Raw genomic sequence first — 26,869 nt, 5'->3', positions numbered from 1 at the left:
GCTTTTTCTTGCTGGATTGTAATATGATCTTGCAGGTCTGGTACACTTGAATCAAAAGACTGTATGTGTTTGTTCAAGATGTATCTAGGAAGGTGACTCACAAGTAACTCTGGCAGCCTGGTTAATGCAGCATAATCAAAAACATATTGACACTTGGGAAAAGAAATGCATGTTTGACAATAATGTTGCTGGCCTATATTTAAGTGCCTGGAAGCCCCACTGAAACCAATAAGATTTGCTTTCAATAAACATACAATATAGGATCTGATTGCAAGTATGAAAGATGTCAACACCTCTAAATCAAACTTGGCTACTTTGTTCTGATTCAAGATTCAAATTCATACTTGGTTAGCTTTCCCTCATACTCTCTCAGCCAAAGCATCTTTAAAATGAAAACATAAACCAACTTCACAGGGCTATTGTGATAAACGAGGTGGAGATTATTAAGTACAGGTAGGAGAAAACAGTTTTATTTGTTCACAGATTTTGGTGTTTTTCAAAGATAGAAGTGCAAAAAGCAGTGTTATGTGGTTTCATTCAAAATTTACATTATAATTATAAATTATAATTGCTTTAGAAGTGTACTAGATAGATGATATAGATGGGATCAAGGATGGGAATTTGAGTCAGTGACTCAGACTTAAGTTGCAAAAATGCACGTTTGTTGGTGACTCGTTGACTCATGAATCGCGCACATGGAAGACTGAAAAACACTCTGAGGGACCCCCCTGACTTGGCACTCCTCCCCACGCATGCTGACTCAAGTCTGCCTATGTCTGGGGGTGCTTGCTTACTGTTTTCGCAGTGTGAAAAGCCTCATGGTGCCATCATTACGACTGGGCAAGCAGTGGGGAGCTCCAGCCAGGAGGCAGGGAAGGGTTTGCTTTCACAGAGGGTGGAAGTGGGAGCAGGTCTCTGATAGGAAGGAAGGAAGCGATGATTTTTGGATCTTTGACTGAGAGGGGGCAGAAGGAGGAGCCCAAGGGGGTTATTTTCTTACGGTTGGCGGTAGAAGCCCAAGGATCGGGAGGGAGATTGGTTGTAGCAATCATGCTTGCCAACCACATGGTATGGCTGCTGTAAGCTCCGTAGTTACTTGGGTGGAGGAAGCCTCGTTGAATGACCAGCTGCAGTGGGACTACTTCTGAGTAGAACTGCCAAAGATTGGGTCGTCCTGGTAAGCCTTGCAGCTGTTGCACGTGACCCTCCTCCCTCTTGCCACTTCTGTCCCTGCTCTCTCATAGACCCTACCACCCCCTTTCACCCTCTTTACAGATGGGATGAGGCAGCAGGGGAGTCTTTAAAGTGAATTCCCCCCCTTAACACACACAAACTCACAAGGAGCCAGGCAGCAGCCCTGTTTTTTCCATGGCAGGCTTTTTAAAGGGAGGGCCTGGACTTGAGTCCTTTAGAGTCACGGAAGGATGACTCAGCAACTTGGAAAGTGTCCCCGTTATGACTCTTTTTTGAGTTGAGTCACAGGGGGCGGTGACTCGAGACTCGACTCCAGTCAAGCCCCGTTGGATTTTCCCATCCCTGGGTGATATAATATCAGCAGACGCAGCCACAGTCAACACCCATGCAATCCCCCCCCCCCCCAATAATAAATAGAAATCAAATAAAACAGTTTTATTTTTTCCACAGATTTTGGGGTTTTTTGTTTTGTTTTACAAAAATGAGAAATGCAGAAAGCAGTGTTGTCTGTTTTTATTTTGTTATCACAATTGTCTCCCACTTCTAATTACAAGGAACTTTACGGGTAGGAAGTACAATAAATGAAGATGCTATAGCATTTAAATTGACATCCATTTTTGTACATATTCTAGCTCTCTCACGTCTATCCCACTTTTTATTCTATGGCTCAGTGCAGTACAACTTAACAACTTTCGACAGTTTCCAAAGGCATGATGGGAACGCTTCCCATTTGAGGGAGTCTTATGACATGGGGAATTTAATCTTCTGTGACTGCTGGTTGCCAAGGACTGCTGCCAATTGAAGGCGTTGCTGGCACCAGAAGGACATTTGCCAGGCCTTCATCTAACAAAAATACCCATGGTTTGTAGTAGTCGGCTTTCTTTCCCTTTGAGTGTCATCGAGGTAGGATTGCTAGGGCTGAGGGCCTGACCTTTAGTTGCAGAGTTTTATGAGGTGCCTCCTCAGGGCCTGCAGGGAAAGGCGTTAAATCTCAAGGGGAAGGGGCTGGAGGGTAAGCGATTTTCCACATGGATCATCCCCAGTATCCCCCCCCTTTGTAAAATTCACACTGGCACCCTTTTCCAGCACGTCTTCTCTTGCTTTCTGAGGCAGACCCCAGGAAAGGCATAATATTATTTTAATTATATAACAGAAATAATACAATATTTTTATTGTAATCATTATATATGCAGCACCTCCAACCAATAGGTGGCGTTACTGCCATGTCTGTAGTGTCTTTAGTTCTTTAGTTCTTTTAGTCTTTAGTCAGGAAAGAATTCAGATCTGCTTGAACAATGATCCCCAAAGGCCTCCTTAGTAGGAGGGAACCACCTAAGTCCTTTTGGGGGCAGGGGGATTGCAGCAACACCATCCCCAGGATTGTGCTGCTGCTGGGGAAAGGATGGTGATGGTTTCTGGCTTACCTGAAGTCAGCGATGGGCTCCAAGGGATGCAGGGAGCGCTGCAGAAACTTCCACCGGGCTCCCCAAGCCTAGAAAAAAATTTTAAAAATTGTGATTGGAAGTCACGTCCAGTTTCCAATTGCAGAACTGGAAGTTACTTCCTATCGTGATTTTTCTTTATTTTGCAGACTTGTGGGGCTGTGGGGCTCACCACACCCCTTGGAGCCTGTTGCTGACTTCAGGTAAGCCAGAAACCACCACCACACCTTTCCCCAGCAGCAGCATGATCCTGGGGATCATGTTGATGCAATCCCCCTGCTCCCACCCTTTAAGGGGTAAGACCTGAATGTTTCCCTGGCTGGTGGGTCATGATCCACCAGTTTGGGAAACACTGTGCCAAAAGACTCTTACTTTTAGGTACACTTGTTAGTAAAGCCTGGAATAACCTTGGTTTCTCTAAGCAAGTGTTACAATATTCTGAAAACAACTCCTGATAACCAGGCAGAGGGGCACCTTTTAAAGTGGTGGTCCTCTGATGTTTAGTGAGGGGAGAGTAACTGTCCCTCTTCACTCCAGCATTGCATTTTTACCCAATAGCTTTTGCTGCTCTCTCTCTCTCTCTCTCTCTCTCTCTCTCTCTCCTTTTAAAAAATTGCAACCCCTTGGGGGACAGAGAGCCTTTTTTTCTTCTTTTTTTGGCGATGTAAACTACTTTATGAACTACTTTTTCTTTAAAAGTGGTATATAAATATTCCTTGTAAATAATTCACAAGGGGAAGAGAGCAATATCGCTGGACTGCAGAACAGTCAGAAGAACATGTGAACTGCTTTACATGTAGGGTGACCAGATTTTCAGAGATCAGTGAGTTTGGTTGCTAATCCTCCAAGATTGGTCTGAGGCATAGGTCTGAGTTGGTTTGGATAATATGTCCACCAGCTCCTTTGCACTGCGTAGGATAGGAGCATGTGTGTGCATATCTTTTCTCCCCCCACCTCCAAATCTGGCATGCAGTTTCACTACTGCATAATTGTATGGGGTGGAGTTAGTTCATCTGAACCATCCCTTAAAGAGCAAGTTAAAAAAATACTTTTCTTAATGTAATTTGCATGTTGAGAGACCATTCAACCACCCCTCCATTATTTTGTGATTTAAGGAAGGTGAGGGGGTGGGTGGGTAGAGTGTGGTGTTATTTGCACACATACTGTTCCCATACATGGTTTGGAAAGGCCAGTGGATGCATTGTCCAAACCTGCCCTGAAAGTTTCACAGCAAAGCTGGCACTGGACTTGTGGCTGCTGGTTGTCATTGTGACATGAGTTGGGACTCAAAACAATTGTGGTGTTGGTGACTTGGCTAAAAGTCTGTGGAAGAAGAAAGTGGACCCTCCTTGAGGGAAGACAGGGTGAGAAGTTTAGCTCTACACTTACTTAGAGAAAAAGAAGGAAGTAGAAAAGACTGTATTGGGGAAAAAATTACTGAAAAGCGTGGGTAAGTGCATTCTGTGGGTGGCTGGGTTTTTTTTTAAAATAGCTCTCTAAAAGGCAGAAAAGGAAACAAAGATGAAGTAGAGGAAAAAGTGAAACGTGAAACTGGTACAGATGCAAATGAAATGTAATAAATATATATTCAGGCATAGCAGTGGGTACGGGGTATGCTCCCTTTGACCTACTTACCAGGGTCCCCAAAACTGCAATAGTCAACTTTTTCAGGGCCAAATCCTTCTTAATTATAACATGAGACAGTAGGGAAAAAAGCTTGAAAATTAGGTCTTTGGTCACAGCACAGCATTTCTGAAGTACAGATCAGATATCACATGGATCAAACTACACAGCAGAGTGACTAATTGTGGGATGACTAATCCCCTTTCTCCCCTCCAAAACTCTTTTTATCGTAGTGGCCCAGAAAACAGAACTATCAAGATGCTCTTATCTCATCACTGGTCTTGCAGTGTGAAACTCTTGCCTCTTTAGCTTACTGTACTTTACAAGGTGTCACATGAAATTGTTTCTGATCCCCAAAATAGAGCAACTCTGTCAGTCTTCCCAATATTACTAATTTATTTATAACGCAGCAGTAGTTGTTTGGAGCTAGTACCACATAAATAAGAGGGGGGAAATCCCAAATCCCTCTCCAGAGATCTCACCATCTATAATGGCTTCAAATGAGAGAGAGAGAGAGAGAGAGAGACATGATGAAAGGAGTGATTTTTGTTACCCAATCCCCAGTTCCCTGAGCAGTGAGACATTCCACAGGTTTTGGCTCCTTTGGAGAAGAAATCGCTAGAGACTTTTGGTGTCTTTCTATTTTCTGGTTTATCTAGCATTATGCAAGTTGAACATTAGGTGGAGGCAGAGAGCAGGCACTCCTGCCAGGCAGCAAGGCCCCACCTCATATCAACTTGTGGAGAGGTAGGCATGTTTTAGCTTGTTACAGCAGAATCCATAAGGACCTTTGTAGCACCTTAATCCATTGATCTGGGGTTAAATCAGTTTAAAATCTGACGTGGTTTCTTTTTTTGGGGGGGGGGGCGCTAGATTGAGATTCAAAGCTTCCCTCTAAACAACACTAAAACCCCAAAGTGATGCAGAGAGGAGATGAGGCTCCATTGGGGGGGGGGGAAGGGAGAGGAGTATGGAAAAGCAATATCTAGGCAACAACCCTTTTGAATAAAGTAATGGTTCCCAAACCTATTAGCACTAGAACCTACTGTTTAAAATGAGGAACTATCAGGACCCACCTAGCTTTACAAGCCTAAAAAAGAAAAAAAAAATCATGTTACCAGCTCAAGCCTCTGTTTTTATCCTTTTTAGTGTTGGGGGAGAGGCAGCCTTCTGGAGCATTTGTTGAGCTCCACTTTCATCAGATTGGAACCATTCTGGTGGCCTTGCATTCCCCTTTGCCTGACGTTCAAGAAGAGCCAAGCATGTTTGCTTACTCATGAGTAAGCACAAACATGTAGCTTAGTTTCACTTTCCATAGGGCTCAATACATTCATCAGCTTGGAGGGAGGGACTTCCTTCTCAGGTGTTGTTTCTTTTGGGTTGCATTCTTTGGATCAGGACCATTTTGGTGGTGTTGGACTCCTCTTGGCCTGCCCTTTGCAATGGACCAAGGTATGGTCACCTACTCATGAGTAAAAGCATGATGTGGCCAGGGCCGTATTACTCCCATTTTTCAATGTTTATGCAAGTTCAAAAGCTATTGCAACTCATTCCTGACTTACGCCAGCCTAACTCATCGTTAACATAAGAACAGCCCTGATGGATCAGGCCACAGGCCCATCTAGTTCAGCTTCCTGTATCTCACAGTGGCCCACCAAATGCCCCAGGGAGCACACCTGATAACAAGAGACATGCATCCTGGTGCCCTCCCTTTCATCTGACATAGCCCATTTCTAAAATCAGGAGGTTGCACATACACATCGTGGTTTATAACCCGTGATGGATTTTTCCTCCAGAAATTTGTCCAATCCCCTTTTAAAGGCACCCAGGCCAGATGCCATCACCACATCCTGTGGCAAGGAGTTCCACAGACAAACTACACGCTGAGTAAAGAAATATTTTCTTTTGTCTGTCCTAACTCTCCCAACACTCAATTTTAGTGGATGTCCCCTGGTTCTGGTGAGAGTGGAAAGAGCATTTTTCTATCCACTCTATCCTTCCCGTGTGTAAATGGTTAGGATTGCTCCCTTAATTGATTTTGTTGCTGTTGTTGTGTAGTCTTAACAGGGTGTGACTGTGTTGGGGGAGTGTAACTTCAAAATTTACCATTGCACCACCAATTAAGGAAGAGTTACTCTTTTGGCAAGTCCCTCATTCTGACCAGGCACTGTGTAACTAAGAACAGAGTGACAAGCCCATCTATGAGCACTCAGGTCTTGGTCTCATAAAATTATTATATACACATGATAGAATATAGGATGCTCTTACATTACAAATGTAAGAGAAGCCCAAGGTCACTATTGTGGCCTGGATTTGATGAGTTCATTCAAAGGGCCTACTTGCTTGCTTGTGTGCTCACTTGCTCGCCTTATTAATGGGGAGAAAAAGTAAGCATGCTCACCTCCATCAATTGGGAAGGAGGTGTCCCTATCTCCTTAACTTACAAGGAGCCCAGCTCCAAGCCTCTTTCCTACACACTTGGCTCAAATAGATTCAGTGGGTAGAGAGAGACAATCTGGGGCTGTGGAGCTTATTTTTTCCCTTCAGCTGTGCAGGAGGAAGAAGTGGAGAGGGGCGGTGGCTGCTGCTGCTGCTGCTGTTGTGATACTTTTCTGACTTGCTTACAGTGAGTCAGAAGATAAATTACCAGTCAAAAAAGGTCCCTTTAGCCTGATCTTTCACATCTGAAATTGCTGCAACATAAAGCTCTACCTGTTGCATATATGTCAGGATCAACTCAATCAAAGTCTCCAATCAAGTTGAAATGGTAATTATGAAGCGAGAAATTTGACATAGCTTGTTTCATTGGTAGGTCATGTACTGTATTCCACATTAGCTAATCTGTTTACTGCTTGTTTGCTTAACATACAGGTATACCTTGACTTTCATCCACTTGCCTTACATCACTTTGCTCTTTCAACAGCTTTCAAGTATAACTACACTTCATATTTTGTCCACATGCTTTCCTCTTTTGTCCAATTTTATCCAAACTTCTATGATGTTTATTTGTTACTTAGGTTTCATATGCATTGCATGTATTACATAGTTAGTTATTTATATTTTTCACTGGCCAAAACAAATTTGCAAGCTATATGTTTGACATTAATCCATTTTTGACTTTCATCCATGCTCTGGTCCCCAACCAGTTGGAAGTGCAAGATATCACTGTATTTTCTGCCGCTCAGTCCCACTTAAGGGCCCCCACAGAATACAAGACTTAAAACTCTCAATTATCAAAAATTTTAATGCTTATGATGTGTGAGATGCAGTTCAATATGATCAGTGTGCTTATGTGAAATGGTCCTGAAGCATGCAGTGTTTGGCAATGTTGATTTTGTTGCCTGTTGCAACTTGTGAGAGCACATGTATGTGCCTGTACATGCACTCACTCATATGCACAACATGCATGAATGCTTTGGGTAGAGATGGATTATTTCAGATTGACAGCAAATGAAAACCCACCATCCTCTTGGTTTCATTAGTCTTCATTATATAACCACGACAGCTTTAATTGCTGCTCCACATACATAAGTAATAAAAAAGTAAAATGTTTAAATGAACTGTGGCTCCCAGAAGCCATTATAAAAGATTAATGACAGGCACTCTTTGCAAATTTAAATGTCTTTGAGAACCACATCCGAGTAGCCTTTGTGGTTACGATGATATTAGAACAATATTTGCTAGACCTCTTATCTTGAATCACTACACACCAAGCTTTGATGATTTTGATTATTCCGTCCTTAGTGAGTCTGACTTCAATACATATTTGACTTCCATTTACTCAAACTTGACAACCTATCTCATTCCTGAAATTCAGGTATTGATGATTGTCTGTCTTCGAGAACTACTGATTTTGCTCAGAGGGTTTGAAGTGCATTATTAGCAGCAGTTCAAGCTTACAAATTTTATTCCGTGTTCAATGAATTGAAGGAAGTAATAGGGTTGGTCCTGTCTAGTAAAACTGGAGAAACAGTTGAACCACAGCACATATCATTTTGGAAGACTTTGGGTTTTACTCTTGATCTACGTGTTAAAAAACTGACCCTGATTATCAGATGGATCTTAGCACATGCTCTTACATGCAGCTTTAAAACAGTGGTGCCAAAACTCAGGAATGTGCCAGAGCCACAGCACCAAGTCTAGAGTTGTGTTCCGAGTCTCCACCCCCCCTTGACCTGAGTTGCCCACAAGTTATAACAGTAGTTATCAGAACTCATGCAGAGCCATTTTTTGAGTCATTTTGACTCAGGTCTGAGTCTTTTTAAAAGTGAGTCAAGCCACCCTGCTAAAGTAGCTCAAGTTTTCTACTGTTGAAAACAGCTTAGTTTTTTCTTTCTTTCATAGACTCTGTTATAGCATTCAGACCCAGTTGAATTCATCAAAACCATTGGCCAGGTTTGAATTACGAAAAGTAGAACCTTTCCTGCAATAGGTACATAATAGGTAAGGCCATTTCCTTTATTGAATTGCCTTCAATTAAGGTTAGTCCATACTGAAGTATATAACACAGAACTTAAGCAAAACAGAGGCAATTGTTATCCATAAACAGAGAGCAAAATTACTGCTAACACAGATATTTTTAGTAACTTCTGGTCACTACCCAATGAAAATATCATATTACGTATTTTGTATCAGTAATTCCATGAGTCTAACACGAGTCTAATTCCAGCACTCTCTGGAATTGGAAAAGGTGCAAAAGAAAGTGACCAAAATGATTTAAAGGATTCATGTTTCTGGAAGGAAAACAAACAAAGGGAGGTCTAATCTCAAAATCTCAGATTTATTAATTTGGCAGTATATGCTGTATAAAATCAACAAATACATACCATACCCCATGTTCTTCTTTCCATACTCATATAATACACAAGGGGTGTCCAAACCTTTTGGGAGGAGGGCCACATCATCTCTCTGACACTGTGTCAGGGGCCGGGGGGGAAAAAAGAATTAATTTACATTTCAAATTTGAATAAATTTACATAAATGAATACATTAGAGATGGAACTTATATGAATCAGTGAAGGTCTTGCAGTAGCTCAAGGCTTATAAAAGGCCTTGCACAAGGCAAGGCCAGCCTTTCCTTCACTGCCACTGCCGCATCACAGATGTGAAACAGCAAGTAGTGGAGGGAGCCCTCGTCCCACAGCTCAGGTGAGAGGTCGAACAGTCATCCTCATGCTGAGAGCAGTTGTGTTGGGCCGCTGTGGACTCCAGCAAGTCTCCAGAGGGCCAGAAGCTCATTGGAGCCTGGGGGCTCCCCGAGGGCCAGATTGGGAGCCCCCAAGGCCCGCATGTGGCCCCCGGGCTGGGGTTTGGGCACCCCTGTAATACACCAACATTTAATTTACTGTATAATCTGAGATCTTTTGATAAAATGCTAATTTCTAGGGCAAGCAGATACACTGGTGTTTTACCACATGTGAAAAATGTGGTAGCTCCCCCTCCTGCCCCAGTTTGGTCCACTCTCACCCTTCCACCTCTTTATCTGATCTGATGGGGTGTCCAAGAGCTGCTGTCCAAGATACATCCATACTGTGCAATGGTGGTGTTGTGTTTGCAGTCCCGCGAGGACTTGCAGCAGCAGATCTCAAGATCCACTGCTGCAAGAGCTCAGTAGGATTGGTTTGCCTATTTTTCAAACTCAAGATGGAATAGAAAGAATTAGGAACTTGCAAGGGTAGGGACAGTGATGGTTTAGAAAGTGGATAGAAGTAAGAGCTGTCTGTAACCGCTTGGTTGTGGTCTAGAGTGATTACATTTTCTGGTTACCACATCTCAAAAGGACACAGTGGAATTGGAAAAGGTGCAAAAGAAAATGACCAAAATGATTACAGGGCTAGGGCAACTCCCTTATGAGGAAAGGCTATGGCATTCTCGGCTCTTCAGTCTAGGAAAAAGGCAACTGAGGGTGAACATGATTGAGACATACTAAATTTTGTAGAAGATGAATAGAATGGATATAGAGATGTTCTTTTCCCTCTCTCCAACACCAGGACCAGGGGACATACCCTAAAATTGAGCATTGGGAGAGTTAGAACAGACAAAAAATATTATTTACGCAGCATGTAATTAGTCTGTGGAATTCCTTGCTACATGATGTGGTGATGGTATCTGGCCTAGATGCCTTTAAAATGGGATTGGACAGATTTATAGAAGTAAAGTCCATCAGAGGTTGCAAGCTCTCATGGGTCTGTGCAATCTCCTGGTTTTAGAAGTGGGTTACCTCAGAATGCCAGATGCAAGGGAGTGGCAACAGGATGCAGTTATCTTGCTGTCTTGTGTGCTCCCTGAAGCATCTGTTGGGCCATTGAGAAATATAGAAAGCTGGACTAGATGGGCCTTTGGTCTGATCTAGTGGGGCTCTTATGATTTTGAGACTGTACAATAAAGTACGATTTATACGTTTCTTAATTAACACCCTCTTGCTCTTGGGATTGCTAACAAACATATGAAGTCATATTTATAATCTCAGGTAATCTAATGCAGCCTAGGGATCTCTTCACTTACTACTATTTCTATACAGATGATAGTTTGGCAGTTAGCACCAAATCTGTGTGTGGATCATAGTATGTGAGTAATATGTATTACTATTGCACTCACTATTATTACATAATATGTGAGTATTACATAATATGTAATATGGGTACACCAAGTGTACCCATGGTGGTGTTCATGGTGGTTTTTGTTTTTTTTCACTAGCACGTGAAAAAAATTAATGATCAAGCATCTGTTTGTAGATCTTAAACAGAGATACCGGAAGGTCAGCAAAAAAACTGGTGTTGTCCAGGAATTTCTAGCTTCCACCAGGACCCATAACAGAGGCAGACAAAACTTTTAAAACCCGAGTTCAGGTTCATTTGGTGGCTTTCATTTTTATCCAAATCGTTCAGCAACATTAATGTGATAAAGATCAGCTCTACATGGTAAACAATAACCCCTCTGTGTTCTCTCTGTCACCTCGCAGAAGTGATGAGCATTAAATTTTGCAGGGTTATGCTGTAATCGGATTCCTGTGTTAAAGTGCGTCAGTTGAAAATGGATGGAATGTTTATTATTCCTAAATCTCATGATGCTGGGTGTGGGGAAAGGAAAAGGAAATGTTAGGGTTTTAGGTCAATTACCAGGCCTATAGGTAGCCACGCTGACAGATGAGCTCCTGCTCAGCAGTAGTGATTTATACCCTTTCAGTACTACACCCAGGATCATATATTCAGGGCACAATCCTAACCAGGTCTACTCAGGTGTAAGTCCTATTTTGTTCAATGGGGCTTACTCTCAGGAAAGTGTGGTTAGGACTGCAGCCGGGCAGCCCAATCCTGAGCTGCCTGCAGTGCCCAGGTCCTGTAGCTCCATGGCGGGTTCCTGCCAGATCCTGCGCTTCCCATGCTACCGCAGGAGGCTTCTCAGGAGAAGGGGAAGTTTGTCCCTTTCCCCCAAGTAAGGGAAGCAGCCCTGCAATGGGGCTACTCACTTTAGCGGTGACCTTTTGGTTGCCGCTAAAGTAAAGGCGCTCGTGTAGGACGAGCATCCCTGCCCAAGTGCCTTGGATCCTGCAGAGCTTGGCTCTGTGGATCTGCCCCTCCCCCCTGACATGCCTCCCCCATGCCCCCGGCCACGCCTACCCCCTCCCCAGAATGCCTCCCCCATGCCCCCGGCCACGCCTACCCCCTCCCCAGAATGCCTCCCCCACGCCCCCACCTCCCCTTCCACAGCCCAGCGGTCCAGGAGACCGCCGAGCTGCAGAACCTGGGTGCCTGCCATGCAGCAGCTCTGGCGGGAGCCTGGCGGTAAGCCCCGGAAACGTGCCTTAGGGCATGTGGTCCGCGGTGTGGAGCTGCGCCACGGACCACAGGATCGGGCTCAGTTTTGTAAAACATCAAATATATCTTAATTTTAATCCATTACTGGAACATACCAAGACCCAGGTCTACAGAGCTTGCGTCCTGAGTACACTTCTGTACTGCAGCGAGTCATGGACTCTTCGCTCACAACAGGAGAGGAAACTGAGCGCTTTCCACATGCGCTGCCTCCGACGCATCCTCGGCATCACCTGGCAGGACAAAGTTCCAAACAACACAGTCCTGGAACGTGCTGGAATCCCTAGCATGTATTCACTGCTGAAACAGAGACGCCTGCGTTGGCTTGGTCATGTCGTGAGAATGGATGATGGCCGGATCCCAAAGGATCTCCTCTATGGAGAACTCGTGCAAGGAAAGCGCCCTACAGGTAGACCACAGCTGCGATACAAGTACATCTGCAAGAGGGATCTGAAGGCCTTAGGGATGGACCTCAACAAGTGGGAAACCCTGGCCTCTGAGCGGCCCGCTTGGAGGCAGGCTGTGCAGCATGGCCTTTCCCAGTTTGAAGAGACACTTGGCCAACAGTCTGAGGCTAAGAGGCAAAGAAGGAAGGCCCATAGCCAGGGAGACAGACCAGGGACAGACTGTACTTGCTCCCGGTGTGGAAGGGATTGTCACTCCCGGATTGGCCTTTTCAGCCACACTAGACGCTGTGCCAGAACCACCTTTCAGAGCGCGATACCATAGTCTTTCGAGACTGAAGGTTGCCAATACAATACTGGAAACAGCGTCCTAAATGCTGAAATAAACAACTTTATTTTGCCTAATTTGGTGGATTCTGTTGGGCCAAGAAGAAAGGAAGAATACATTCCAGACATATCCGATTGTTGTAATGGGGGGAGGAGGAGAGTGCGTCTAACAGGTTAGGGCCCAAATCCTAATCAAATTTCCAGCACTGGCATAGTGGTGCCAATGGGGCATGTGCTGCATCCTGCAGTTGGGTGACAGTCACAGAGGCCTCCTCAAGGTAAGGGAATGTTTGTTCCTTTATCTTGTAGCTGCACTGCCCTTATGTCGGTGCTGGAAAGTGAGTTAGGATTGCTCCCTATGGTACTTACTTGCCACACTGATGTAATCTGGGGCAAAATATTCAGGGAGATGCTGGTTTCACTGGTCCAGGCTCATAAAAACTTTACTTCTGAAGTGGAAAGTTAAACCTCCTTAAGTATGAGCCAGTATGATGTAAAGACTCTATCCCAAACCAAAGAGCTACATTCCTACGTACCTACCTGTATAAACATTGTACCTACATACATCTTCATAAACACTGGCATTAGTTCTACAAAGACTATTCTGCCCTAATAGGTGTTTACTATTATGTGAGCATACTTTAAAAATGATAGCACTGGAGTAAATCATGAGTGGATGCATGCTTTCACAGGCAGCCATTTTAAAGTAGAAGTTGATGGCTCTGATCAAATTTCTCTTTCCTGGTTGTTCAATGAGATGAGAGAACTGAAACTAATATTCCCATTGCGCATCCAAATGTAAGAGATAAGGCCTCTCCTTTCTGACATCTCCTATAATCACACTCATTCCATGCTACCTAACCCCTGCTAACTAGGCTCTTTTAAAGTACAGTAATGGTTGTCTTATACCAAGAATAATTGCCCTGTTCACCCCCAGCAAAGCACTTTTTCTAAGGGCATCTTTTTTCAGATTGTGAGCCCTCTGGAACAAGGTGCCATTGTTTCATTATGTAAACTACTTTGTGAACTTTTGTTGGAAAGTGATATACAAATATTAATGTATGAATACCTATTCCATGTTTCTTCTGTGTGAGAAGTGAAGGTGGCATGCGTGGGGTTCCCAGGCACCGACTGTGTGTAGCTTCAGCAATGTTGTTGTCTCATGGGTCTTCAAATCAGGCCCTGAGATCTAACATTCATGTTGCGGGTCATCATTTTGTAGCGCGTAGTGGTTCTCTGAATTCTGCTGCTGTGAACCAAGTGTTGAAAAGCACAGTATCTGGGACTAAAACTGCATATGATATAAAGGAAATGATATCTGTGGGGTTTGGGATATCTGTGACTGTCAAACAAGCCTGCTCCAACAACCTAGTGTCCTACAGTACAGTGGTGCACTCCTCCCACTGCTCATGTTCATATAAAGGTGTGGTGTTCACGTTTTTGTGTTCGAGGTGCATTGTTGCAAGCACTTACTTGTAGTTAGAACTAATAATAAGTCTATTCTGTATGAGGCCCTAGGCAAAAACACAGGCTTCCTCCATCAATCACCTGAAAATGGTGATAACCTAATCTTTAAAATAGTCTCCAAGGCTGCACTTCTGTTTGACAAAGACATCTTTCTACTCCTCCAGATTCTTGTATAAGCTATATGTTTATCTCATTGTCACAAACTGTTTGTGTACTTATTTTCCAAAAAGCTTATATATCTCCCTTCTGTCTTAGAAGTCATGGCAGTTTAAAATAAGAAATAAAACTGAAAATCCACCATAAAAAAAGTAATAACCAGAGCAAACACATCTGTCTTCATAGGTCTACTAACTGCTTTAATTCACAGCACATGAGCAGTATCTGTCCTTCAGTGGAAAACCATGGGTTATGGCACCTGGAATGCAAAACTGTGACAAAGATAAGAAGTGAGTTTGAATTTGAGTCAGCCTGACTGAGGAATCATGCTAGTACTGCGAGACCTGCTGTGGTCAGATTTGTGTATAATCAAGGAGACAGATGCGCTTTTGGCCAAGCATCAGGACCAACAGAGAACTTATTCATGAGACATTGGGACATCTTCAGGTCCTGGAAGCACTGACTTTTAAACCAAGTACATTAAAATGGTTGGCTAGATGCTCTCATTTACAGAATATTATTCAACTAGAGAAACACCAAGGTTTCATGCATCTAGTTCTGCTTAGCATCCACGGAACCACTTACACTTAGGAAAGGAGCTCCCTGAGCTCTTGTGGCATGTGCCTTCTGCCTCTTCAGCATGCAAATCTTTCAGAGTTTGTTGCATCATCCCTTAAAAATGATTGCATTTAAATAATCCTGCAATGTATTGGGACTCTAAACATCATCATGTGGAGACTTGATGTACAGGCATCTTTCCTTTCTCTACCTGAAAGCTGTTGTTTTAATTCACAGATTGCTTGACTTGTACATATGATGTGATCTTGTTCCTTGATACACTTTTTTTGGGGGTGGGGGAGACACTAATTGCATTATGTTATAATGCAGCAGTCACTGATACTTTCTGATGCCTTTGGCCTTTACCTGATTTGTGGATGTTAACAGAATTTGGTTGGCAACCTTCAGTCTCGAAAGACTATGGTATAAGCCTACAGCACCCGGTATTCCCAGGCGGTCTCCCATCCAAGTACTAACCAGGCCTGACCCTGCTTAGCTTCCGAGATCAGACGAGATCGGGCATGTGCAGGGTAACTAGCTTCATGGACGTTAACAGTGGGACAGCAAAATGGTCTTTCAGAGCTCTTATTGTAGCTAAAAGATTTCTATTAAAACATTCCGAGGATAAGTTTGCCCCTATTACTATTCATATGATTGTAGATGACAATCATGAATGGACATATTTTTTTATATTTGGAAGTCTTTCTTAGATTTATATTTATGGTGTTTTCACTGTTTATGGTTTATAATACAGACTGCTGGAATTTTTAATATATTTTTATGTACCTTATGCATATCATATACACACTATATTTCATCCTTATTTTCTTTCTTTCCTTTTTTGGTAGTTGTTTTGCTTGTGCTTGTGTTACTTATGCCCCAATCCTATCCCTGCAACTTACACCAATGCAGCCATGCCATGGAGGGTGATCAGAAGGCCTCTTCAAAGTAAGGGAACTTTTGTTCCCTTACCACCAGGTAATCACCCTGTTGCCCTATGGTTCTACTTTGATCTGTGCAAGCTCTTTGGCTGGTACAAGACTGAGGGACCCAAGAGGGTGTGACAAGGCCGGTTGGGGACAAAGGATATTGGCATCACCTTTGCCTCCAATAATCACTCCCTGCCTGCCCCTCACACACCTAATGGCCCCAATTTTCACCTCAGTCCCCCCTCTCTTCCCTGTTACTCCCCCTCCCTGCCCATCCCCCACCCCCACACCAACTTACCAGTCTTGGGGGGAGCCAGATGAGCCACTGTAGGGTGGCTAGCACCACTCACTGTTTGCAGCAGCAGGCTTGTAGCATGTGTGAGTGCATCACATTTTGTGATCTTTACACTCTATATACTCTCACATAACACCAGAACCAGGGGACATTCGCTAAAATTGAGTGTTGGGAGAGTTAGAACAGACAAAAGAAAATATTTCTTTACTCAGCGTGTGGTTGATCTGTGGAACTCCTTGCCACAGGATGTGGTGATGGAGTCTGGCCTGGAAGCCTTTAAAAGGGTATTGGACAAGTTTCTGGAGGAAAAATCCATTACGGGTTACAAGCCAGGATGTGTATGTGCAACCTCCTGATTTTAGAAATGGGCTACGTCAGAATGCCAGATGCAAGGGAGGGCACCAGAATGAGGTCTCCTGTTATCTGGTATGCTCCCTGGGGCATTTGGTGGGCCACTGAGATATACAGGAAGCTGGACTAGATGGGCCTATGGCCTGATCCAGTGGGGCTGTTCTTGTGTTCTTATGTGATACCACAAACCACCCTGCGCTGCCAGAATGTGACTTCCAGCAGTACAGATGGAAGATAGGATTTTTTTTCCTCGCTAAATAATTTTATTTTTAACCAACTTTAAAAAAAGTCTTTCATTTTACAACTATATGAATTGGTTTAGTGAGAAAATGTAAGCTTTTTAGTCCAGGGATGTGTTGTCCCTGTCCCTTAGTCCAATCCCTGTTTTGGGTTTGAGAGATTCCTTGTTTAATCCCCAGAATAATGCTCAGAGAAAGATGGGTTTAAAAAAAAAATGAAGTATAGTAGTGTGAACTGGTGCCTATAGACTTGGATATGGATTTATGGTTTGGCCTTGGGCAATATAGCCATAGCTTTCTATAAAATACAAATCATGCAAATGATAGAGAGCTAAGATCTCTATCTTAGAAAGAGCTTTCACTACCAGTAACCCAAACTAAGGTTCCTGACATGAAACATTAATCTTCTGCTATAGCCCATAAACAGGTTAGGGCGCAATCCTAACCAGGTTTACTCAGAAATAAGTCCTATTGTGTTCAATGGGACTTACTCCAAGGAAAGTGAGGTTAGGATTGCAGCCTTAGTCTTGCAACTGTTGAATGGCAATGGCCATCTAGGTCAACCTTTGGCATTGAGACTGGATATGTCTCTTTGTGCTTGCTAATTCCCAGCTGGGTTGTTGAGATTTCTTGAAGACCTTTAAAATAGCAGGTTCTATCTTGACAGCATGTCCAATTGTTGAATTGCTCATGTAATTAGTAAACTTGTCCTAACTGTGTAAAATGGCCATTTTACACAGGTGTGCATTTTATATGTTTTGGAAATGCATATTTAAATCAGCACCTAAATACCAGCTAGCATGCCCAAAGCAATCCTTGGAGATAAGGCGAAATGCAAATGGGAGCAGGCTGTATGAGGAACCGTGCCACAAAATGCAGAGAAAAAGGGAGACCAAAACAACTGATAACTTATGGGAAGCAATTCAAAATGCACTTGGAATATGCAGTAGAGCTCATATTGCATTGCCTAGTCTTTTCTTTTCATTCAATTCTACATTTTTTTCAGACACGTTATCTCTTTTATTTTCAGACAATAAATCAAAGCACATCATAGACAAATGTTATGTATGGGGCTGCAATCCTAACCACACTTTTCTGAGAGTAAGCCCCATTGAACAAAACAGGACTTACTTTTGAGTAGACCAGGTTAAGATTGTGCCCTAAGTTATCAGTGGGTGATCTGTGTTTTCTTTTTTATATGTGCAACCAGGAATTTAATATATCTATTGTTTTATAAAATCACAACTGGAATATGTGACAAAAACTGAACTAATCATATGAATACCTAGGAAATTGGTTCACTGTCCGCACTGAGTGGCAGTAGCTAGTCAGACAGAGAACTTTCCCTGACTTTCTCCTTTAACAGGAGACTGACTCTGGGACCTTAAGGTTGTACTCTGTCACTGAGCTGGGATTTACTCTGGGCTCCTTTGCGTGCAAAACGCACACTCCATCACTGATCAATGGCATTACCCTTCCACATTGCGTCCTTCAATAATGTGGCATTGATAGAGCCGTCTTAGGGTAGAAAGTGTTAATGATTTAAACCCAGTGTCCTGGTTGCACTGCCCAGCATGTACCATCTCCAGTGATTTGTTACAAGAAACCATGAGTGACATGGGATAGCAAATCAGGTATTCTAGCCCAACTCAAGATGACCACCTGCGTAGGAGACAGGCAGGGAGAAAGTGAGTACTCTAGAAGGTCCCTTCAGCAAGGTGGACTTTCTGGTGTCACCTAACTTCCAGGTCAGGGGAATTATGGGTTCTGGTGTTACTACCCCAGCAATTAGAACTGTATGTAACTGCCCTTGTGATGGTTCAGGGATCCACTGCCTGATCCCCAGGACTTCCAATTCAAGCCTGATACTGCTACCCGAGAGGCAGTAACTGCATGGAAGGCTTGCTTTGCTTTAACTGGTTTCTGATTATCATGCACTGCTATCGGCTTCCTAGAGGCATTTGGCTGGCTATAATAGGCAGCTGGATTAGAGGAGCCTTTTGTCTGATCCAGACGAACTCTTTTTGAATGCTGACAAGGGACAGCAGAGAAAAACTTCGCCTGTGAGCCATTTCTGGCCACCATGTAGAACTGCATGGAATGCTAGATGACACCAGTCAAGGAAACTTCCTTGCACCAATAGAGAATGAATTAGCTGAAACTTCCTCATCTCTAGAGGCTTCCAGGTCAGAATTCTTCACTATCTGCACATGTTATTGCCCCAGCTTTCATGACATAGGTGCTGGGTCCTACACATTTGTCAATGGTCTCTCTCCTAGCTTGTAATCACAAAGGAGCTTAGGGTGTATTTTAAAGCTTACAAGTCAAATTGTACGTAAGCCTGAACATTTCAGCTGGTAGGTTTGTGAGACTCATGTTAAAAGGAAAATAGCATTCAAATATATTACTGCAGAGGCTGCCAAGCCAGTCTGCAGCTGCAACCCCATTGGGGTTGATAGCCCGGGAAGATGACTACTTGGAAAGTAGGCTATCCTGAACATTTGGAACCTTCCAAAAGCAGGTTGTTGTTAAGAAAAAGTTTCATATTTTGACAGTGCTGCATCCCACATTTTCGTCTCCATTTTGGAAAAAATGGGTGTAAATCATGCCTGCTGTCATGTGGGACAAATTTTGCCATGAGTTCATATGTTGGGAAGCTGAAGCATGTAATGTTCCAAGGATCGAATTACTGAGGTCTGGTCTACACACTGCAGAATGAAGTGCAAGGGTGGTCTGTGCCAGTTCAGATTGCAAATGGGGAATTCCAATTTTTAGTGCTTTTCCAGAGAAATCTCCTTGCCAGAAGAAAACACATATCAGGGAGACATGTTCTAGACGAGCCTGTTCCGTGCTGCGCTAGCTTTCCTCATGCAGAGAGTTTCTTCTCATTCAAACATGCTTGGAGTTACCTAGGGCTGACGTGACCTTGGATGCTTCTGAATCTGCTGTAGCATGCCAACAAAAGACAACAAAAGGCCCTTACTGTGTTTGTCATGCAGTTTCCTCAAACCAAGAAGTGTTGGACTTCCAGTTTTAAAAAAAACAAACTGTAAATAAAATGTCCTGCACATCTGGGTTTGAGGAAGCTATGCAAGGAGCATGGTAAGGAGGCCTGGTGGGGAGTGAATGAGAAAAGATCAAAGTGGCTTGAGACTGTGGCAGGTCGGAAGGAGGCAGTAGCATACTTGGGTTGAAGAGCACCCCAAATCCTCCTCCCCCTCGATCACCTCACAATCCACCGCTTATGCAAGCTGTTTCAGGTCACCTCATTATTGGTCCACCCCTGAAATTAGTTCTTGGAGCATTCAAAACTATGGTCTCTCATTGGCAGTGGCGCAGTCCATTCCTTATTGCCACCAGATTTGGCTGCATTTTATATATGCAGCCTGGGTTCCAGACACTAGCATTTCTACCAAAACAAACTGCAAGCAAACTGGAAAAGGAATGTAAAATTCTTATCAGAGATGGGTTTCTGATACCAGTTGTTTATTCATGAATACATATACAAGAAATGCATAGTCTTTTAGAGCTAGACTTGAAGGTAACAAATTTCCAAAACGGTTTAAAGAAGAAAATAAAAACAATGACAGAGGAGGAGGTGTGACATAATGGGAACAATACATGGGCTTATCTTGCTAAAGTTATTGCTGAAATGCAAACATTGTGGTGCTTGTGTGGTCAGAGCCTCACCCAAGATATTTCTGTATCAGAGTCAAAAATCCTTTGGCATACCCAGAGGTTTCTCCATTCACACTCTTTTGACATTTCAGAAGACGTGCAAATCTGAGAATTACACTGGTTCTCCATGTCTTTCTTGGCAGCAACATCTTTTAAGTGTAGAAAACATGAAAAAGAGCAATTCTGTTGGCAAGATACTTCCCAAAATAGGGTATAATCCATCAAGTACTGCTCCAAACCGGACTCCCATTGCAAAGTGGAAGTTATAGGGTAGCAGTTTTTGGTGGATTTGAAGATTTTGTTGGCAGACTGAAAGCTACTTGAAATGGGAGTGCCTGCAATATACAGAATATAGCTATTAACATATCACATAAAAAGCTTATCGTTTTATGAGATTTTCCAGCAAGAGTGAAACCACTCTAAAAACTAGCTTACAGTGGACAGTTGTGCTTTATTAGGTCTATTTTCTAGCTACAGGCTTAGCTGAAACTTGTCAAATTCCCCCCCCCCCCCAATAGTATGGCAGTCTAGAAGAATTGCATGCAATTTCTACAAAGCTAAGTACAGGATAAATGTCTGTTGCTAAACAGCTGGGAAATAACAGCCAGCGGGGAGAACTGGTAACATAATAATATTTACATACAGCCATATTATATCCTCATGTTTTCACAGTAATGTGCAAATGTTATAAATATGGCTTATCATTTTTTTAAAGTAAGACATAATTGCACAGAGTAATATTTCTAAATATTTAGGACTGTTTCACCTTTTTGTGAAACCTGTTGAGTTTGCATTACCTGTACACTACATTATATTAGATGCCACCTTAGTAATGGCAGCATAGTTTACACTTATTTCCTAAGGCACAATATTAATGTGAAATGCTTTAAAAATGAAGCCATGCTTTCTTCTTATGTGAAGTAATATGCCATTGCTAGCTACATGGTAAGTTTACTGGTTGTACAAAATACAATGTTAAAGGTTACAATACATGCTTAAGTTCTATATGTAGTTTATGAACATGAAACTAATCTGAAAACATATTCTACAGCACTGGATATTGAAACATTTGGTTTTGGTAATATTTGTTGGACATAAAACAATAAGGCTTCAGTGGAATAATAATCTTATAATTGAACAAATATTTTACATTCTTTGATAGCGGTATATACAATTGCTTTTGTCCTCATCCTTTGTCATTTGGTAATTAATACATATTTCATATGCATCCTTCTTGACTGTCTAAAGTGCTTGCTTAGTAGCATGAGGAAAGAAAATGCATACTTGTCTTAAACATAACAAACCCACAACAGAGAAACGGCAAGAGCATTTGCTTGCGATCCGGACTGCATTCTCAGAAGCAGAAAATTATTGCTAATTCAAAGCCTTCACAAGGCAACTAGGTATACCAGCCATATATAAATATATATGAATATATGCAAGTTTGTACGTACATGCAAATACATACATCAACTGAGCAAAAGTCAGGTTTTTTCAATGTTTTTGTCCATCAACCTTAATCATTTGTGCTGTTCAATGTATTTGTGCTATGCCTGAAGCCAGATTTGAGTCAAACTTTTAGCATGCTAGTATAATTAACAGTCTTATGATTCATTAGCAAAGATCTGGGACAGGCTGAAAAATATACAGCTGAGATGATAGTCTGGGTTTAAAAAAATGGATCAGGAGTAAGGCAACGAGATGTAAAATACAGTTCAGAGGGGACAGTGGAAGAAATCCCGGTATTCAGACACATAATTACTTTCAATAGGGATTTTTTAAATTCTACCCATACTAGCAGACAGTTTTTGAACACATCAAGCTCAAATAGATGCTTGGTAGTTTCTATGCCTAGAAATACTTTGGATGGCAACAAGGTCATAGCTGCCAGAGAAATGTCCTAATACCACATTCTAACAAAATAAGGCACTTCCAGAGTTGAAGTCCAGCAGAGCCAAAAGAAAATCAGTTCTGGAGCCGGTTAGTAACCTGTTGTGTCACATTTCCTATTCCAACCCACAAAACACACCACTTTATTGTTCATTTCTTCCATTTTCTTTGAGATGATTTTCTTTAAAGAAGGTGTTTTCCTGGTTGAAGCCAGCCAATCAGTTTCTTTTGCTATATATATATTTCCAAAGATTCAAGAAAGTTGCAGAGCAGAACGGTACCAGGGATGATCCTCAGTTTATCTGAAGCCGATATCTCAGCGAAGCTTAAAGCTGGTTTTCTAGATGGCCAACTATGAATGGACATTGGTGCTGGAGAGGTCATTTCTTATGATTTCATTTACTGCAAATAAGAAGAAAACACAAGGAGAGAAGAATTATTCCACTGTACCCCTACTACATCTTCTTCTGCTGAAAGTTGCATTGAAAGACCTTTGAATTAGTCTTGCCAGTTGCTCTCTGGTCATGGATGCTAGGTGTATCAGTAGGTAGCAGAACAGGACTGGTTTAAGTGCAAAAAGCCCCCAGTTTCATACCAAAGGAGTCAACATGCTAGCTCATCAGCGAGGATCAAAGCTTCATTAGAGAAGCAGTACCTTGGTCTTGTATCGCATCAAGCATACTGCATCTTCGTAATTAGTTACATACAAAAAACACTGGGGTGACTCTGTACCAATCTACTGTGCAGAAACTGACCAGAGTTTGCAAGCAGGACACAAAAGAGTTTCAGGGTGTTGACCTGAACGCTTGAAAATGGCTGTGACTCTGTAGGACAGAGTATGCCGATGCGTATGCTGATGTTTCCACATGGGGAGAGTTGATGAAAGAAGGGACTGAAGGGTGTGTGTGTGTGTGTGTAGTCAACAACACACGAATGCAAAACTTTTTCGTAGCAATAATGTTCTGAGGATGAGGTTGTAAGTTCAAAAAACTCTGCTGGTCATTTCAATAAAGGAGTTAACAAAATCTTTAGTCTAAGCATGAACTAGTAGCACTGACAATACAATGTTTTTGTTGCTTGTGAGTCTTCCTTCATCCCCCACAACTGTGGACACTGGAGTTTCCCACACTTTAGTTATGTTCATTTATCGCTTGTGATTTTTGGCAGATGGACAGGAAATGACTGAACCTGGCAAAAGCCATCAACAGTGAGCTGCACAACATCCCTTCTCGTTCCACCCCACCCCCAAATGGTCCCTGCCACTGCTTGATTTACATTAAGATAGAAATTGTCATCAGTTAAGGCTGTCACCACTTTGGAGCTTTCCTAACATCACAGGGAAGGGGAAACACAAGCCCGCGTCATGGAACTAGCCTGGAAAAGCCCACATTTCCCTTTGCTTGTGGGCTGTTGATCACTCCCGCCTAGATAATTCCATGTGTTTGTTCGAAAGAAAGCCATGCTGATCAAAAACAAACTTCCTGTACTTAACTCTTTTTTTTTTTTTTTAGTACTTCAGATTTTTGGCACATATAGAAAGAAGGCAACGTAATGCTGCAAGTTTAGTGGACATGCACAACAGAAACTGAGCAGTGGGTCTGTTGGCACCTGCAACAACTTCAAAAGGTCAGTATTTGTGAAAAGCAGTTGTGTTGTGCCTCTTCTGTCAAAACACTAATGTGTCTCAAAAATATAATTCATATATACCAGAAGAAACAGCAGTTCTATCCTGCTTACTGTATTAAAAAGACAAAAAAGACTCTACATTTGGGTCTTTATTTGTCATTGGTTCTGTCACATACCCGGGAAGCTGCTGTATTTCTAAAGAAAGAGGGATGTCCAACACAGACAAAGAAAATGAAAAATAGATACACTACTATTAAGTGAACTTCTGCCAAGAAAAATGCCAAGAGTTACACAAATAACAAACAGGGGAAAGCAGCAGGTGTGTTTTAAGCGGTATTCCCTTTACTGACCATTAGCACGTCTGATCCTAGAAGGGAACACTCTGAAGACAACTAAAGTGGGATAAAACAATTTAGCTGTTTACTAGGAGTTTACAGCTAAATACCTTATTTATGGATGCTTTAGCATGCTAATACTTTCTTCTGTTAAGTACGACCCACCATTTTGCATCAGGACCAGTTGCAGACCTACCATTATGTCCGATGGGGCAACTGCCCCAGATGTGAGCCTCTATGACCCCATAGAAGCCGCTCTGAGGCTCCCGACGGGGTCGGAAACTGTGCTTCTGGTTTTTCTGGAAGCACAGTTTATAGCGTTGGGGAACCTCAGAGAGGCTTCCCCGATGCAGCCCTGGGTTGCACGAGGCTCCATGAGCCTCAGATGAGGGGGGGGGGGTTTGATTTTCGCAAGGGGGGCGCTATCATTAACCTTTGCCAGGGGGAACGGGACTGGGGAGGTCTGCTGCTGATCAGGACTGGCATAATAGAAAGAATTGTACAAAGCATATCACAACAAAAGCTAGCCAAATGCTCTTGCAAACACTCCTTAGCATCAAAAAAATGACTATTTTATCCTAGGAGAAAGCACAGTCTTAAATTTGGGATTTATTACCTAGCAACAGTCTGAAAGTGGGAAAATTTAGTTAATTTTATCCTATTTTCCAGCTGTTTTAAAAGCAAATACATTTTAGACAACCTACCACATAACAAGTTTATTCCCTTTATGAACTAATGTATTCTGGAACTTAAATGTGCTTCAGCTGCAAAGTGCTATATTGAAGAGAAAAGTGACATGAATGCTTTCGCTTATTTTTGATTTTCATTCTGAACTAGGCTTATATGTTCAGTTACTGTGCCAAAAAGTGTAAGGATCCACTCACCATTGAAAAAGAGCATCTGTTTGCACTTGCACAGAACCCTTAGCCCAGCAGTTCCCAAACTTACTGTGGCCACAGTGCCCTTCTTTCAAGGTGGCCTCTTCTTCCCAGCTCTCCCAGGCACTGCCATCTTGGATTGAGCAAGATCTTGCATGGTCCAAGATGGTGGCACTCAGAAGAGCCAGGAGAAAGAGGCTGCTTTGGCACCTGAGAGAGCCTCATGCACAGTTTAGGAACCACTGCCTTAGCCCAAAGGTCCCCCCTGACCTTTAAATATCTCTGTGAGAACGGGTACAGTTTCTAACACCCATTTTACAGATGGGGCAACATAAAGAGACAGGTAGATAGCTGACATTTTCAAAATCAAAATCCCACAGCCAGTTTGTGGTCAAACTGCAATTCAAGTCAAAAGCTTAAATTGATGTGTAGATTGAATCATTCCCGCAGAAAGTTGATGAGCAGGAGCCTTCCTATCCAACAGTTCACACAGCTTTTAAAAAATATGTTTTCTGATAAACTTGCCAATTACACCCACAGTTTCTCAACCCTCCACTTCTCAGATTTGTCAGACTGATAGTTTCCATCATCGTGCTCACTTTTCCACTGACATCATGCATTCTTTTAAAAGCCAGTATAAGAGTTAAGAAAGGCAGGTTTGTCATGTGACCACACTACCTGTCAGAGGTCTGAAAAGAACCTTTTCTGTTGCTAAACACATCAGATGCCACTGCGACAGGATGTGGCAAGCTGTTACACCACCATTTAGTTAATGACTTTTTCTTCTATTTAACAGGAAAATGACCTCGCCATGGAAAGTTTCATTTTAGTAAATAAAACAATATTACTGATACAATAGCTGAGTTCTCTGCTGTTGTTATTTTAAAAGGGCATGGTTTATTAGTATCAATATTTATATATCAATTTTCAGCAAAGAAGTTCAGGATGCAGTTTACATAGCTAAATAAATCAATAAATGGTACTCTAACCCAAAAGAGATCACAATCTAGAAAGATATAGAAGAATCACCAGCAAAAAGTCACTGGAAAAGACACTTCACTGGAATGAATAGGGACACCCTTGCTCTCTACCTGCTAAATATAAAAGGAGTACAATGTTAAAATGTTTCTGCTCAGTTAACAGGGGTCAACAAGATATAATATCACAAGATGACAATTAAGAAGATATACTTAACAAACCATATGTGCTTAAAAAATCTGTGATGCTACAACCTGAACTTGGAAAAAAGGAAAATATTTCTGCACATGTTGGCTTTTTTCATACAAAAAGTGGCTTCCTTTTGAAACAAAGAAGCAAGTATATCCCTTGTTGCCTGTGAGCACAATTCAACTTCTGCCAAAGTGATTAGCAAAATTATCATTAACTGTAATGTTGCAGGAGGTCAGACCTTTTTGCCCCAAATATTAAGCCTTTTGTAGCACTGTGTTATTCTAGATTTATGCCAATGAAACTAAAGGCAAACAGTAGGAACTACACTGGCTAAAGATAAAAGAAAGAATCCTAAAGTGATGATAAAGATCAAAGACTACAATGGAGGACACTTTTGTGCTAAAAGAATGTCAGATCTGCTTTGATTTTACAATGTTATACAATCATTTGTAACTGTAAATTAAGGACCAAACAGAGACTGTAAAAAGGAGAG

At 42.2% G+C, this 26,869-nt stretch overlaps 1 protein-coding gene, 1 long non-coding RNA gene and 1 pseudogene across 4 annotated transcripts in view; 1 reads left to right on the top strand and 2 right to left on the bottom strand.

Moving 5' to 3' along the window:
* The first annotated feature begins 3,923 nt into the window (after positions 1 to 3,923).
* Positions 3,924 to 26,054, top strand: LOC136647755 (uncharacterized). Of its 2 annotated transcripts, none has more exons than XR_010794298.1 (3): positions 3,924 to 4,000; positions 23,879 to 23,993; positions 26,003 to 26,054. It is a non-coding gene; the product is annotated as an uncharacterized lncRNA (long non-coding RNA). The 2 variants fall into 2 exon arrangements; XR_010794299.1 differs by lacking the exon at positions 3,924 to 4,000 and adding an exon at positions 6,965 to 7,026.
* Positions 15,414 to 15,533, bottom strand: LOC136650453 (5S ribosomal RNA; annotated as a pseudogene).
* The window catches only part of NFATC1 (nuclear factor of activated T cells 1), a 162,921-nt gene continuing 156,320 nt past the window's right edge, over positions 20,269 to 26,869 (bottom strand). For both annotated transcript variants that reach the window (XM_066623507.1, XM_066623508.1), the window contains exon 10: positions 20,269 to 22,769. In XM_066623507.1, coding sequence (XP_066479604.1) covers positions 22,720 to 22,769 — 50 coding nt within the window. In that variant the 3' untranslated portion in view covers positions 20,269 to 22,719. The remainder of the gene's footprint in view (positions 22,770 to 26,869) is intronic.

This window comes from Tiliqua scincoides, chromosome 4, assembly GCF_035046505.1.
Source record: "Tiliqua scincoides isolate rTilSci1 chromosome 4, rTilSci1.hap2, whole genome shotgun sequence".
In the NCBI taxonomy this organism is placed as follows: domain Eukaryota; kingdom Metazoa; phylum Chordata; class Lepidosauria; order Squamata; family Scincidae; genus Tiliqua; species Tiliqua scincoides.
This window is presented reverse-complemented; position numbering and strand designations above follow the sequence as displayed.